General features: G+C 40.1%; 2 protein-coding genes across 3 annotated transcripts; both read left to right on the forward strand.

Annotated features, from left to right (window-relative positions):
- The first annotated feature begins 4,050 nt into the window (after nt 1-4,050).
- Nucleotides 4,051-10,398, forward strand: LOC137780727 (phosphoglucomutase-1-like). Of its 2 annotated transcripts, none has more exons than XM_068568918.1 (11): nt 4,051-4,375; nt 5,327-5,489; nt 5,757-5,921; nt 6,180-6,305; nt 7,497-7,687; nt 7,775-7,929; nt 8,132-8,247; nt 8,378-8,513; nt 9,061-9,244; nt 9,380-9,508; nt 10,131-10,398. In XM_068568918.1, exons 1-11 carry the CDS (start codon nt 4,118-4,120, stop codon nt 10,218-10,220), a joined length of 1,713 nt encoding a protein of 570 aa, XP_068425019.1. In that variant the 5' UTR covers nt 4,051-4,117; the 3' UTR covers nt 10,221-10,398. The 2 variants fall into 2 exon arrangements, with proteins under 2 accessions (XP_068425019.1, XP_068425026.1); XM_068568925.1 differs by having other exon boundaries at nt 5,775-5,921.
- Nucleotides 10,399-12,123: 1,725 nt separating this feature from the next.
- Nucleotides 12,124-15,324, forward strand: LOC137781203 (leptin receptor gene-related protein). The gene is made up of 4 exons (XM_068569810.1): nt 12,124-12,237; nt 12,646-12,721; nt 13,441-13,627; nt 13,808-15,324. Exons 1-4 carry the CDS (start codon nt 12,222-12,224, stop codon nt 13,922-13,924), a joined length of 396 nt encoding a protein of 131 aa, XP_068425911.1. The 5' UTR covers nt 12,124-12,221; the 3' UTR covers nt 13,925-15,324.
- The last annotated feature ends 271 nt before the right edge of the window (nt 15,325-15,595 follow it).

A 15,595-nucleotide genomic window follows, 5' to 3' on the forward strand; every position in this document is an offset into this window, starting at 1 on the left:
TTTCTCCTTGTGGCTGAGACTGCGTGAGTTTGAATTTTTAAAAAAAAATAATTTTGGTCTTGTTCATTAACTAATCTTCACTGAATGAGGTTTCTGCTCCAAAGAAGGCAACATGTGTACTTCAGAGTGGAGCTGCCTGTGTTTTACAGGGAGAAGAAGTGGGAGGAGCTATCATGCTTTCATGTGATTGGACAGCAGCAAGATGGGGAGGAGTGAGGGCCTAGTCTGCTGAACAAAGTATCATTAAGTACAAACAATGTTTGTTGCAAGCAAGCTAAACTATTCACACAACATTGGAGTTAATATCAATTAATCTTAATTCTGAGTTTGCGTTAGTTGTTATATTGGTTCTTCTGTCACTGGTACAGTACAAAAAATGTCTCTCAATGCGGATCGACACTACCGCCCCAACAGTTTGGGCCCATATCAGGCTTCAAAGTTAATTCATCCCAAACTGAGGCCATGCCCTTTGGCACTATGGCAGACTGTCCACCATCTAGTGGATTTCATTTTCACTGGTCACGCAGGAAGATAACGTACATTGGAATTGCAATTGGCCCCTTCCTTGAAAAACTGTTGCAACTCAATTTTAAACCATCAGGGATGACCTGAAAAGGTGGGAAACGGTACAAGTTGACTGGTTGGACAGGATAAGCGTGTTCAGCATGAATATACTGCCCAGGTTAGGATGATGGTGGAGGCCTTGAAGCAGGCTAGTACATGACATGTCTCCAGGGAGGTGTTGAAGATGTCTGTAAACACCGGAGGCAGCTAATCAGCACTTCAGGGTGGAGGGTGAGACAGAGTCCGGACCCGCTTTTTAAAAAGCCTGTTGATGTCCCTCTCCAGAATAGAGAGGGTCGTTACTGGGGAGGGGGGTGGGGTGGCGAAGGGTGGTACAGAGGTGTGTGAGCCCCTGCTGGGCTGAGGGACGGGAGGGCTGATACTCCGGGGCTGTGGGAGATGGCGTCAAAACGGTTCCATTGTCTTTCAAAGCGACACTAGAAAATCCTCCGTTGTCTTTCGAATTGATAGTAGAACTCGTTTAGCTCCTCTGCTAGCCGCAGGTTATTCATGGGGTGGGTTTTTTTGGGGGGCTTGGAGCTGGTAATCTGTCTGAGGCCGAAGCAGAGTAACATGCTGAGAGCTGATGTGTTTCTCAGAGTACAGTCGTTTAGCATCTCTCACCGCCTTGCTAAACCTGTATTTTGCCTTTGTGTGAGTCTTTGTCCCCACTCCTAAATGCTTGACTTTTGTGCAGCCATGGCTTTCTGCGTTGCGCTGTAAACTAGGGTTGGTTGTCGTATCTCACCCTGGTGCTGGTTGGAACACAGCTGTCCTGACAGAAGGCTGATGTAGGAAGTTACAGCCTCTTTGTACTCATCCAGACTGCACCAGAGACCTTCTAGAGCAGCTGTTTTTAACCTTATCCCTGTAAGACCCAAACATAAAAATAATATCCTTTTTTTTAAGTCAGGTGATGTTGTAAGAGTCTTCTGATGCAGATAATGAAGGATTAATTAAAAAAAATGTTTTTGTAAGTTTTAAGGGAAACATTGTAATATTGCAACGTTGGGCCTAGTTGGTAGCAGAATTTCAGCATTTGTTCTCAAACTGTCAGAACAAATGCACAAAACAACTACTGGTTAATTTGGAGTGTGTATTGCTTACAAAGCACTTTAACAGTATATTTCATTAATCACCCAACAGTCATATTTTATTGAATCCTAATATATTTTAAAAACATTAAAAAAAACTGTATAAAATGTTATAGAAAACTATAAAGACTCAGTGTCACTTGTTTACTTGCAATGGTAGTCCCAAAGCAGTTCCTTTCCTCTGAAAAGCAGAGACGGAGGTTGCACTTTCTGCAGAGCGGATTGGAATATCCTTTCACGCAATGTCTGCAGCGTCCTCTTCTGGTATTCACCGGGTAATGTGCAACCATGTCCCTTCGCACGTGGGTTGGTGGTCAAGTATGACTAATTCCAATGCAAATTAATCCTATTCAGGCAATACATTTAACTGATTGCACACAATACTGTCTGGCTAGCCTAATGTGCTCTCTACTTACATTTACAAAAGGAAAATACAACCCACCCAGAACTCTTACATCCCCACTTTGCAGAACATTTACACCTTTCCCTGAACAATGCACCATACATGCAACCCCTACGTTCCCAAACATTTACACTTGTCCCTGCTCAACCATCCTCCAAATCATTCCACAAACATGATCTGGCTTGTGGAACAAGGAGATATTTGGGCAAACGAAGAAAGTCCAGATTTTAAAAAAAGTTGACTATATCTCACTGCGAAAATAGAAATAACATTCAGAATGATTCAAATCTGGTCTAAACTTAGAATTATAACAATTAACCTTTGTAATAACATTTGTAAAGTGTGACTCATCAAATACATTATATTTCTGTAAGTATGTATCCTCTATCTGAACATGTGAGAAGTGGAATGTCTCCATGTAGTGTGCAAGGTACACGCTATTTTAGCTACCATTTTCAAGAACATGTATTCGTTGCAAGGAAGGAGCAGAGTCAGAAGTACAACGTGATAGACAGATAGCGTATCCAAGACTGCTCAACGATCGCTCAAACAACCATCTTTAAATACACATCATGACCCACTATCAAAACCCCCTCATGACGTCTTTGGCCTAATCAGGAACCTTTCCCCCCGTCGTCCCATAGAGTGGTTTGCAAAAAAAATGATCCTGTGATTACAGAAACCTCAGTCTCATTGCTATCAGGAGACATGCTGAGTTTGTGTGTCCGATTAAACAGACAGTTCAATGAGAAGTCTGAATATAGATAGATAGATATGTACTTTATTAATCCCCCAAGGGGATTTTTTTTGTTGTTGTCAAAGTAGCGCCTTACATGTCTTTAGACATCAACATCAATAGAATAAACTAAACACACAAAATAAGTAATAAAATAAACTAGAGCAGGGATGGCAGATATATACAAAATAAAAATAGAATGTGTATATATATATATATATATATATATATATATATATATATATATATATATATATATATATATATATATATATATATATACATATAAAACAGTGAAACAGTAACTGATTAAGAGTGAATAGGTTTTTCTTCCAACAAAACCCTTGGAGTTCTTTCCCTGATTTCTATAATGTTCTGTTTGTCATTTTGGGCTGATGATTGATTGGGGGTTCGTACATTGCATTGGCACAGAATTTTTTATGTCAACAGAGAAAATTATCATCCTTGAACTAAAAACGTCAGCTTTATCTTGATGCCAAAGTCTTTTAAATAGATCACTGATGGATATTCGTGCGATTGGGACAGACTAAAACTTTCAGAATGCTGCACTGGGGGGTCTGTAAACACTTTTGAATTGTGTTGTTAGAGCCCTTTACAAACTCTAGAGGGCAGTGTCGTCATGTCTCATTCCATCCCTTCACGCTGATTTGATTGTGCTGCGTGTATCATTGGATTTGTCAAATGATTTTGTGGGATATGTTTGCAGATACTTTATTAAAACCACATCTAGATTTAGGATGTGCTTCTAGTGACTCTCTAACTGCTCCTCACTCTTTGTTCAGACACTCGGCTTTAAGAAAGGGTCATTGTCCTCCCCTCCCAAGCTAGTGCTAAGCTGCTCTCAAATGAAAGATGTCATCTCCCATTGTTACTTTGAGCACAGCTGCAGCCATTTACATATGAACAAATAGCTCCCATAACACCTGAGTACTCTCATTGAGACACACACACACACATGCATGCACGAACGCACACACACACACACACACACTTCTTCTTCACACTTCTTTGTGACTGGGCCTGCAGCCTTGACAGTGATCTCCCTGCACATGTGTGAAGGAGCGTCTTTAGTTACTCCCCCTGCCTCTGCACACACATTGGTTTGAAAAGTTATTTTGGGCTTCAGCAGTGCCACTGTAACCCTGTACTTCTCGTGAAATAACAGGAGGAGTCAAGATTATACCCTGCCATTCTTCCCCTATGTGCGGTTCCCCATGTCAAGTGACGGGGGATCTCCCTCCAAACACAGGTCGTAGCTCTCTTTGCTGTCGCTTCAGGTTCGATTCACATTTTGAAACAATGGACGACAGTCTTCTGCAGGTGTTGACTATCCCCACAGCACCCTATCCCGACCAGAGACCTGGTACAAGCGGCCTGAGAAAAAAGGTCCTTGTATTCCAGTCCAGGAGGAACTATCTCCACAACTTCATCCAGAGTATCTTCTCCTCCATTGACCTACGGGACCGGCAGGGATCAACAGTGGTGGTGGGGGGAGACGGTCGCTTCTTCAACAGAACAGCTATTGAGGTCATTGTGCAGATGGCAGCTGCCAACGGGGTTAGTGTCACCGTGTGTGTGCGTGTGTGTGTGTGTGTGTGTTTGTTTATGTGTGCATGCTAGTTAATGTGTGTTTGAAAGAGGATGAGTGCAAGCATGTAGGTGTCACCTGTTCTGATCCCTTTTGTTGTCATTAGTTGTACTATCCTCCTGTTGTCTTAGAATTCAATTTGCAGCCTTGTTTGGAGACATGGCAAAATATTAAAAATCTATGTAAATAATACAAAAATATTAATAATAATATTGTGACATGAATAGAAATTAAAAGGTTACGGTATAATCTATCTATTTCTACTTCTCCAAATGTCAACAAAATACAATAAAATGATCATTTAATATTAGACAAGAAAAATATCATCTTACATCAAGTCAGTTGTATTGTATAATACATATGATATTAATTTGTCTTTTGTCAAAACGTTTGGTTGTGTTACAGTTTAACTACCACATTTGTAATGTTTAAATAGCGTTTATTGTTTGTCTCATAATACACATACAACAAGACAGTGAGAGGAGACAGAAATAATGGCAGAATAATGTAACTCTGAGAAATCAATGGATGCCTTTCAGACATAAAGCCTGCTCCCCGCTGCTGTAACTGCAGCTCCTGGCTAATGTCTTCAAATAGAAAAGCATACAACCTGTTTTGTTTTCTACTCACTTGCCAGCACTCTGTGGTCCCATAACTTAAGTTTCATAACCTTTGAGCTTCTGATGCTTTCTCGGCATGGTCAGAGGGATTTAATATACGCTTACACACAATATAACTTGCTCTTGATGTGCCATAACTGCCGTTCATTAAAGGACAGTTGAGTAGCAGGTACTTTGACAAGATACATGACACACTAAACCTGATAGTCAGTGCTATTCCCTGCCATCCCCCACTAAATTAAGTAACACCCATGCCAACCAACTCACACACACACACACACCTGTGTGACATTTCCTCAGGTGGGTCGTATGATCATTGGACACCACGGGATAATGTCCACACCGGCCATATCCTGTGTAATCAGGAAATACAAAGCCATCGGTGGCATCATCCTCACTGCCAGCCACAACCCTGGTGGACCTGATGGAGACTTTGGCATTAAGTTCAATACTGCAAATGGAGGTATGGTAACTGGAGAGGAGGAGGAATGCAGCGGCATCAGCCAAGTGAAAAATAGTGTTACGAGTGAAGTTAACAAGGCTGTACGGGCCTCATTCAGATATGTGGCACAGACACAGTAATGAGATATTGTTTGAGGAGTGTCTGGACATACAATCTGGGACAAAGTGCATCGGATTATCTGCATGGTTTTACCGATAAACATCCCAAGCAACCCTGAATGTTATATGTGTAGTACATCAGTACAAAATATCAAATGTAATGTCATAGATTTTCTACTGCATCCAGGCCCAGCCAAGGAGGCTGTCACAAACAAGATATTTCAGATCAGCAGGACCATCGAGGAGTTTGCCATCTGCCCTGGACTGCATGTGGATTTGACAACTCTGGGAAAACAGACGTTTGATCTGGAAAACAAGTTCAAACCATTCACAGGTGAAGTGTCAGTCTGTAACACATCATTTCAAACTGGGAGCGGATGGAGGCAATGAGATAGTAAAAAAAAAAACATGGTGGATGGATACTAGAGCGGTGAAATACTTGCTACAAAAGAGATTGTAAAATCTGACTCACAATATGAATTGGTCATATGACACATGTTTGCCAATCTTCAGTGATCATTGTAATGCTTATGATGGCATGTGAATTCTGTGGATTCAAAATACTACTGTGTTTGTCATCTGTGATGTTCAGTGGAAATTGTGGACTCTGTGGAATCCTACGCTAACTTGTTGAGGAACATCTTTGACTTTGCTGCTCTGAAGGAGCTTCTATCTGGTGAAAATCACATCAAGATACGAGTAGATGCCATGCATGGAGGTGAGATCATGTTTACCAAGAGCATGTTATTGCATTGATATCTTCTCTGTTGCTCTGAAAACAAATGACAGATAGAATATGATATGTTGATAACTTTTACTTACAAGTCCAAAAAAGTACAGCATACGTTTTTGTAAAAGTATAAACATATATGTAGTATATTATACCACTGTGTTTGGTATTATACATTATGTTGGATTTTTATTACTGATGTTATCATGTGTGATCGAGGTGTAGCTAATTTATAACAAAGGTTTAATCAGATGATCATGTTTTATATATACATGAGTGATATGAAAGTCAATTTCAATGCAGTACTTGAGTTATTGTTTTTCAGAGTCGTAGGTTCTAAGGAAAATCAACATGAAACACACATTTCTTAAATGTTTGCTCATGGTCAAATATGATGCACCAGCTGACGCAGCTACACAGCCATTGCATTGCTTCTCTACAAGTGCTTCTGAATTATATAAATAAATAATGTAGATAAATACAGGATATATATATATATATACAATATTTTTTCTTTTTTAAAATAATTTTAAAACATCAATAAACAAGTGCTCTTGTAGGCTTTGAAATATCGCTGGACGAGTGGAATGGGGTTATAAGAACTGTTGACTTTGGAATGATTCATAATGATCATGTTACTAAAGCTATTTAGGAGCATCCCCAAACACTGAAACTGAAACTAATGAGTGAACAGTCCGCACATCCCCCTCGTCACCCCTTCACAGGAAGTCATGAGTATAGTTATTTATAGGGGTCAACATTTTGACATGATAGCACACCTGTATCATTGTGACCCATGACTTTCTCTCCGTCTGATTCACTCACATAGCATCACTATTAATTAACAAGTTATAAGTCATTTGTGATGACAGTCAGATTGTGTTACCTTCGGGCAGAGCCAAGCTGTTTTCCTAATTCCTATCTTTATACAAAGCTAAACACCAGCTGGTGACGGTAGCTTAGCATTGACAGTACAATTGGTGTTAATCTTCTCATTTAACTCTTGTCAAGAGAGCAACATCTTAATCTACTTTAAACAAAGCAACAGGAGCTGATCGTTTTGTCGCTGTTGGTGGTTTTAGAATGCTAAAAGTGTCACTTTGTGCAACACAATATTGTACTTCAGTAGTTCATTGTCTTCTCTCATGGCTGCCTCTGTCCCCTCTGTGGTCTTCCCAGTGGTCGGACCGTATGTGAGCAGGATCCTCTGTGAGGAGCTGGGCTGCCCAGTCAATTCTGCCATCAACTGTGTGCCGTTGGAGGATTTTGGGGGTCAACACCCAGATCCTAACCTCACCTACGCTGCAGATCTGGTTGACAGCATGAGAGATGGACAGTATGATTTTGGTGCCGCATTTGATGGTGATGGGGTGCGTGTCCTATTACTCGTCTCTTTCTTTAGATTCTCTGAAATGCGATAAAAATAACCTTTCATCCCTGCATGTCTGGCTTTCTAGGACCGCAACATGATCCTCGGTAAACACGGCTTCTTCGTCACCCCACCGGACTCTGTGGCCGTTATCGCTGACAACATCTTCTGCATCCCGTACTTCCAACATACAGGGGTGAGAGGCTTCGCCCGCAGCATGCCCACAAGTGCAGCCTTAGACAGGTAAAAAAAACAGCCCGGCTAGTTTCACATCACTGCCACAGCTGACGAGACAGTGATTTACAATACTTTTTGCACAACTAGATTTGCATAAGATCAAATCGTTGCATTTAACATGCAAAAGTACACATTCCTAATAACAATGAGATTTGTTTTTTGTATTGTGTCAAAGATTCACTGTACTCTTTGAATGTATTTCCTGCAGAGTAGCCAAGGCAACAAAAATAGAGCTCTATGAAACTCCCACTGGGTGGAAATACTTTGGGAACCTAATGGACGCAGGCAGACTGTCTTTGTGTGGGGAAGAAAGCTTTGGTACAGGTACTGTATAGATTCAGAAAGTTATTAGATCAAAACATTTTAAATAACTTAGTATTTGGAGGGGGGAGACTCTAGTTTAATGATCATGCTTTTCTCTGTGCATAAAATACATACACATATCCTCTTTCAGGCGGAGACCATATCCGTGAGAAGGACGGGCTGTGGGCCGTGCTGGCATGGCTGTCCATTCTGGCCACTAGAAAGCAGAGTGTGGAGGATATCCTGAAGGACCATTGGCTGAAATACGGAAGGAACTACTTTACCAGGTGAGATGTCGATGCCTTTGTGATGTTTGTAGATGTGCATTCAGAGTTGTACTCCACCAACCATCAGAGCCACCAAAGCACAGACAATCAATGGTTTTGTCTAAGTAGACAAATTGTTAAGAAGATACGCACATAACATGACTGACATCTAGTGGAACATATATGCCATTACATATTATTTTAGGTCCTGAACTGTGTAGTTAGTAAATTAAAATATAACATGATGCTTTCGGCCCTTTCCTAAATTCTTAATTTGCCTTTATGGACATATTTTGGAACCAGATGTATCATGGCCTAAAGCCTTATGATATCTGCCAATTGGATTAAATAAAATAAAATAATTACAAACATTCTGGTGTCTTAGAAACATTGACTGCTGAAATACAAGGAATGCATTTATAGTTTACAAATTATTGGACAAACACTGCATTCACAAATGAATACATATTTGGACAGTATTGTGGGGGGAAAAAAAGACTTAATTTACTTAAACGTGCCACAATAAAGCACTTATTCTTCTTACAATAGACGTTGTGTTTTTGTCCAGATATGACTACGATAACGTAGACATAGATGCAGCCTGTGAGATGATGGAGGATTTGGAGATTATGATTGTCGACAAGTCCTTCGTGAAGCAAAGATTTGCTGTGGAAGACAAAATCTACCAAGTGGAAAAAGCAGACAACTTTGAGTACACAGACCCGGTAGACAGCAGCATCTCCAGGAACCAGGTATGAGTGACACACTGATAAAGTGATAAGGTCATTATACAGTTACTGGATGTAACCAGTGGTCGCTGGGCACTGGAGCTACTCAGCTGTAAAGTTCAGTTTCACATTGTGTGTACTGGGCTGTTTTCACTGCAGGGGCTGCGGATAATCTTCTCTGATGGTTCTCGCATCATCTACAGACTCAGTGGGACAGGTTGTGATGTGGCGACTGTTCGAATCTACATCGACAGCTATGAAAAGGAGCAAATCTTAGAAGACACACAGGTAAAAAAATCTAAAGAAATGATTTGTATTTTATTTTACTGTCATTTAACCCATTTTTTCTGTTTTATACAGTGCTGTGATTTCATTTCAACTTTTTAATTTGCTAATTTAATTACAATTAGTTTTAACTATTTGGTTCTCAACTTTTTTCAGTGTTGTACCGCCTGTGAACTATCTTTTTCAGCCGAGTTCCAGTGACCAGCGCAAAGTATCTTTGGTTGAAAAAAATATATATAAGACACAGCGGTGTGCCATCAGTGTCTGATTTAATTAAGAATATATAGAATTTGATGTATGAACTTCCATATTTGTTAAATAACTATTTTTAAAGGATGCCCATTACAAATATATGTATTTTTTTTATTATTGCGTACCCCCTAGAGTGCCTTCATGTACCCCCATTTGAAAACCATTAAACAAACTACATTTCCCCCTTTGGCTAACTTTCCTTTAGTTCAACTTCTTCCAGTGTGAAGTAATTGGTATATTTCAAAGCTAAGGTTTTAAAGTAGCATCTGCACCTCTGTCCTGCTCATCAGTAAATATTAATGAGGAAATGCATCGGTGGCATATGGCCGCCAGGTGCACATGTCTCTAACTATATCGTTCTTGTTTGGGACAGGTGATGCTGGCACCACTGGCAACTATCGCTCTGAAGATTTCGCAGCTCCATCATAGGACGGGTCGAAGTGGCCCATCAGTCATCACATGATTCCTCCCATTTGTTACTCCATCATCGCTAAATAATGCCCTCGTTGTTTTTCTTCCCAGATCTTTGTATAAAGCTTCAATTCCAAGTGCAGCTGCACGACATGCAGCAGTTTGCATTTTGGGCTAAAATATATTCAGTGTTTTTCTCTGTTCGACATTAAACTGCTTTTTATTTTTGAGCCATTTGTGATCTTGGTATCTTTTACATTTATATTTAAATTTCACTTGGGTTATCTGTGTTTTTTTTGATATTCTAATTAAATCCAATGACTCAAAACCAATGAGTCACTTGTTTCAAAACCAGGCGGATTCTTAGCGATCAAAACAGCTCATCATGAAATATTTCCCTATTTAACACCGAATGTGGCCCTGACTGCAGTTTTACTTCCTTTGTGAAACTCTGTTATCAGACTGCATTTCCTCACATTGTTCTGGCTGTGTGCACGCTCTGGATTTGAGCTTCATGGTTTTATGCAAAGTAGTACAGAAGACTTTTGACAGGTGGATTTGGAAGATTATTGAAATTAGGAATTAGGAACCTATTAGCAAATAACAACCTGAAATTGCAGTCAGGTGCGTAGTGCTGGTGGATGAGTGACAAGTCTGCTCACTCAAGCATTGCCACAAACACATCTTTCCATATCAGGAGTGACGGTTCTGATAATTACAAAGAACAATAGCAAAGCAACATGCAAATATCGTGGTATTAGAGATAAACAGAATTACCTTTCAGTCTCTTGAGGAGTGCAGTTCATTACTTTAACTATCTCTTACACTTATTTGTTTTGCAGGAGACATTAAGCTGTCATAGGGAACAGTTTAAAAGAGACCTATCCAGCTCCGGTGGCTATGATATCCATCTGGAGAGCAACAGCGTCAGTCCGCTGACATCTGGTCCAGCTCTGTGATCACACATGCCCTTTGAAGTACTGTACCTTTCTCCTGGTTTCATCTCCATATTACAGTGCACCTGAAACACAACAAGAGGCCGACACACTGAGTTTAACTCTGGTTTATCTGAATCATACATGTGTATAAAGTCAGCGAAATTTAGATATACCTTCTTTACTGCAGACATTTTGACTTACAAATGGAATTAATGATGATTATGTTCGATTCAAGTGTCTCACTGTGACAACGGGTCAGTATGCTCAATACCACGGCCCTGAAAAGGGAGTAATTATGGAATTAAATCTCTGACAAGACTGACTACTGATTACTGAAACACTTTAAGTAATTTTCTCCCCTTTTATTTGGTCAATAAGCCAGGGGAAAATATATATATATTATTGCCAACACAGATCAAAATCGGTTCACAAGAGTGTGTGGTCATATGTTCACGTTTGTCAGGCAGCCTTGCATATAAGGACTGCTGCCTTCCAATATGGTTGCATTTGCAGTTTGCTGAGTGGTACGTTTACATCTTATACAGTCTATAGTCATATGCTAATTTGAATGCAGTATGGAATTTGTAAACAGCTGTCAGATAGGCCTGCAAGTGATGGAGTAAAAAGTGTAAACCCATTAGAAATGTAGATATATATTTATAAAAAAAGTACAATTTCCTCAACAATGTACATTAAGTACAGTAAGTAACGTACAGGAACATTTACTCCTCGGATATCACGTGGGTGTTCACCAAGCCCCCATGATCTTCTGCTCCTCACCACAGGGGATTGCAACAATCATGGAGGAAACTATATTTGATTGACAAGAACATTTGATTAACGTGCCTGCAAGCTGCTAATGATGGGGGACGAGGAGTCGGCAGCACCTGTGGCGTTCAGGTGTGTCTGCATGTTCAGCGCACCGTCGACAACGCCGGTTAAATCCTCGACTGAGTGCTACTGTCGCTTTAAGACAGTCACCTGACGAAGAAGGAAAACCCGATGGAGGAAGCAGGAAGTGCGTCTACCAAGAAAGAAAGCAGAGCCTGGACACATAAACAAAACACGAAGAAGAAGATCAAAAGTCAAACAGAAAGTTCCACACATTTATCGCAATGGCTGGAATTAAAGGTATTCTATTCTAGTCGTCATGAGTCAGTCGACAGCTGAGATTTACGTTCATTTAGTGACGCAGACGTCAATGCGTCAAAAACGTTGTGTATAGTCTACATTTCTGAAACAATGTTGCTCATTAATTTCGAAAGCTACACTGCACACGAACATTTAGATGTGTTACAAGCTACAACATTGGTTCCGTTGTTAAGTTATCCGCCGGTTTTAAGCTCTCTGATATTTATTCTAGTTATTTATCCGAGTTAAAAGGGAACTTGGCATTACAAACAGATTACACAGCAAGTGTTGCAAACTTCATGTAACGTTAGCCGATTTCTGTTTCGTATCTAGCTAATTGCTACATTGGACATTACAGTGAAGTGTGTAACGCAATGTAACGTTCATGGGATGTTTGTCTTATTTCAGCACTGGTTGCTTTATCCTTCACTGGAGCCATCGGACTTACGTTTCTTCTTCTGGGCTGTGCGTTGGAGCAGTACGGGTAAGGGCTTTGTTATAACTAGGTGGCTAAGCTATTGCATCACATAGACCTGGCTTGCATCCAATATAGAGACGTAAAGGGATTGTGAAGATTTGTTTTCTTCTTCTAGTGAAGAGGTAGTTAATCAGAGAGATAGGAAAAACAGAAGTTAACAAAAAAACAAAACTTTCAAAACTGTCCTGTCTGGCTGTTACAAGTGGTGCTCCAACAATTAAATATGCCATTTGCAAGTTGAGTGACTTTTAAGAGGAACATTTCAAAAGAATGCCACAGAGAATGAAAAATGCTGTCTCTTGTATGGGTCAAGCTCCAGAAATACTGAATACTAGAATTTCCATTATGAATTATTGACTGCCCACTCCTTTTAAAACCCCTTACTCCCAGCGTGTAATGCAGGCTCTCTGTTAAATGGTTTTAAACCTTGAGACCAAGCTGAGATAACTCTGATGTTATTTGGGCTATTTTTCACATGTAGTCACATAAGACATTATAAAAATACATTGACAGGCATAGTAATACCTCTCATATCAGGTGAACTGGGCATCGTTTTCACAATGCCCCTTTAAAATGTTTCATTCTGCTGTGAATGGTTAAATATTTCTGAGTGATTTGTCTTGGCATGGATTTTTTCTTCTTGAATTTACACCTGTTTATTTTAATCTAACTTGTGCCATTGAATGTCATAAATTGTAAAAACCTGCTTTTAATTGTTTCTGTAGGGTGTACTGGCCGCTGTTTGTCCTGATTTTCTACATATTGAGCCCCATCCCAACCTTCATATCCAGACGCCTCAGTGATGACACAGACTCCTCCAGCAATGCGTGCAGAGAGCTGGCCTACTTCTTAACAACTGGCATAGTGGTATCATCTTTTGGGCTTCCCATTGTGCTCGCCCGCAATACCACGGTGAGTTTTCTCTTTACAGACATCATCCTTAGCTTGGCTTGTATTTGTTTGTGTGGATATGTATGTGCACCACATCAATTGTTAGTATATTTCAAATGCATTTTTATTTAGTGTTGTGAAAAAAACAAGGACTATAGATTTATTGTGGACTGATTCAGGATGAACATTTTCTTTCCACAGATCCAATGGGGTGCCTGTGGTCTGGTGATGACAGGAAATGCGGTCATCTTCCTCACCATCTTCGGCTTTTTTGTCGTGTTCGGAGGTGGGGATGACTTCAGTTGGGAGCAGTGGTAGAGTGCCTTTAGACAGTGGACAGACAGGAGGATAGGTGGATGGATGGGTAGGTGGATAGTTGAATGAGTAGACAGCAGACTGAGGGGCGTATGTGTCCTGCACTTAATGTGGATGATGCTCATGTACATAGTATGCTGCAAAAATGTCAAATTTACTGGACATGTTTTCAAGCCAATTTTCATATTAAAAGGTGTTGGGGTTGGAGACAACAATATGTATCCCATTAATGTGCCTTATGTCTAGGACCATAGAGACACCTATCCACCATAACCTATGTATTGTAGCTCGTCTCATCTTTATTTCAACCCCCAAATCCCCCTGCTTATTGCAGCTGCCTGCTATTTCATTATGCTTCAGTTAATCAATATCATATTGGGATCCTAAAGAGTAACTCTATTGTAATGTACACTGCGACGCTCGCTGCATTATCTGTCCTTGTTGTTCAAGGCGGGATTGTCTGTACTGACTGATGGTTTCCTTATTATGAGCACTGTCTGCTGTTTAAAGTGTGACGGCAGGGCAAGTTATCTTAATCCAAGTTAACTAGTGGTAGGACTCTTCATCAGGTAAATATCTATTTGTATGGAGATTGTGTGTGTGTGTGTGTGTTTGTTTGTTTTCATTTTGCTAAAAGACTTATTGTGAGTCTGTTTCTTAATGTAAACAGACTTATTAAAACTGCTTTACTTTTTGTTCTGGTGCAATTGTTTACATTCTCACCAAAGATCATTTGGAGTGCAACAATAGAACATATTCACCTTTTTTGAACTGTGGATTTTGATCTGAAAGCGCTGTGAAACAGGCCTGAACAAGCACTCATATCTATTTTATATTCCTGCAGATGACAAAAAAAAATCATACAATTCAGCCACTAGGGGCATGATATTAATTTGTGAATAGCTATTACATGTTGAATGGTAAATATGTTTTAAGGGCTTGGCCTGCGACCTCATTCATAAGTGCCTGTCATCCAGTGTATATTTTGCATAATAGATATATCACTGTCATTTGGTTTTGAGTCAGATGTTTGGGTTTCATCATCATCCTCATCACAAGCCATTGACATGTGTAGTAGTAAAATCACTATAACAAAATCACCTTTTATTTCATCATTACCAGTAACTTACTTTTACTGTGGTTCGGAGGTTTGTATGATCAGCCCATTTGACGATCACAAAAATTCTTGTTATCGTCCTGTATAATATCAGATTTTCCAATCCTTCATGCTTTTCGAGGGTAATATTATATTGTATGTCTCAGAACTGACATGTAAAGAAAGCTTTCTCTTGTGACTCTCATACTCCCACTAATGAGTTCTGAGGAGCTCTCGAAGGTTATTTTATAAGTTCCTGGTTACATTTTGTCTTCTAACATTGATTAAAACTCCCTGTATAATGAAACCAACTCTGTCTTGCTGTTTATTGCTGGTGTGTGAAGGTAAAAGCGTGTCTGGGTTGTTGTGATGGATATGTGTGGACTGTATAGCACAGCAGCAGCAGTGAAAGTAGCGAACCTCTGTAATGGCCTCCCACGAGACACAGACTGTGAAAGGAAAGGTGTAGTGTGTGTGTGTGTGTGTGTGTGTGTGTGTGTGTGTGTGTGTGTGTGTGCTCGGATCAATTCTGTCTGGCCAGACTATGTGAGCATGATAAAGTCTGGTGTGAGCATCTG

Source organism: Clinocottus analis, unplaced genomic scaffold (assembly GCF_023055335.1).
Source record: "Clinocottus analis isolate CAN_PGR_092001 unplaced genomic scaffold, fCliAna1.0.p SCAF_11, whole genome shotgun sequence".
Classification (NCBI taxonomy): Eukaryota; Metazoa; Chordata; class Actinopteri; order Perciformes; family Cottidae; genus Clinocottus; species Clinocottus analis.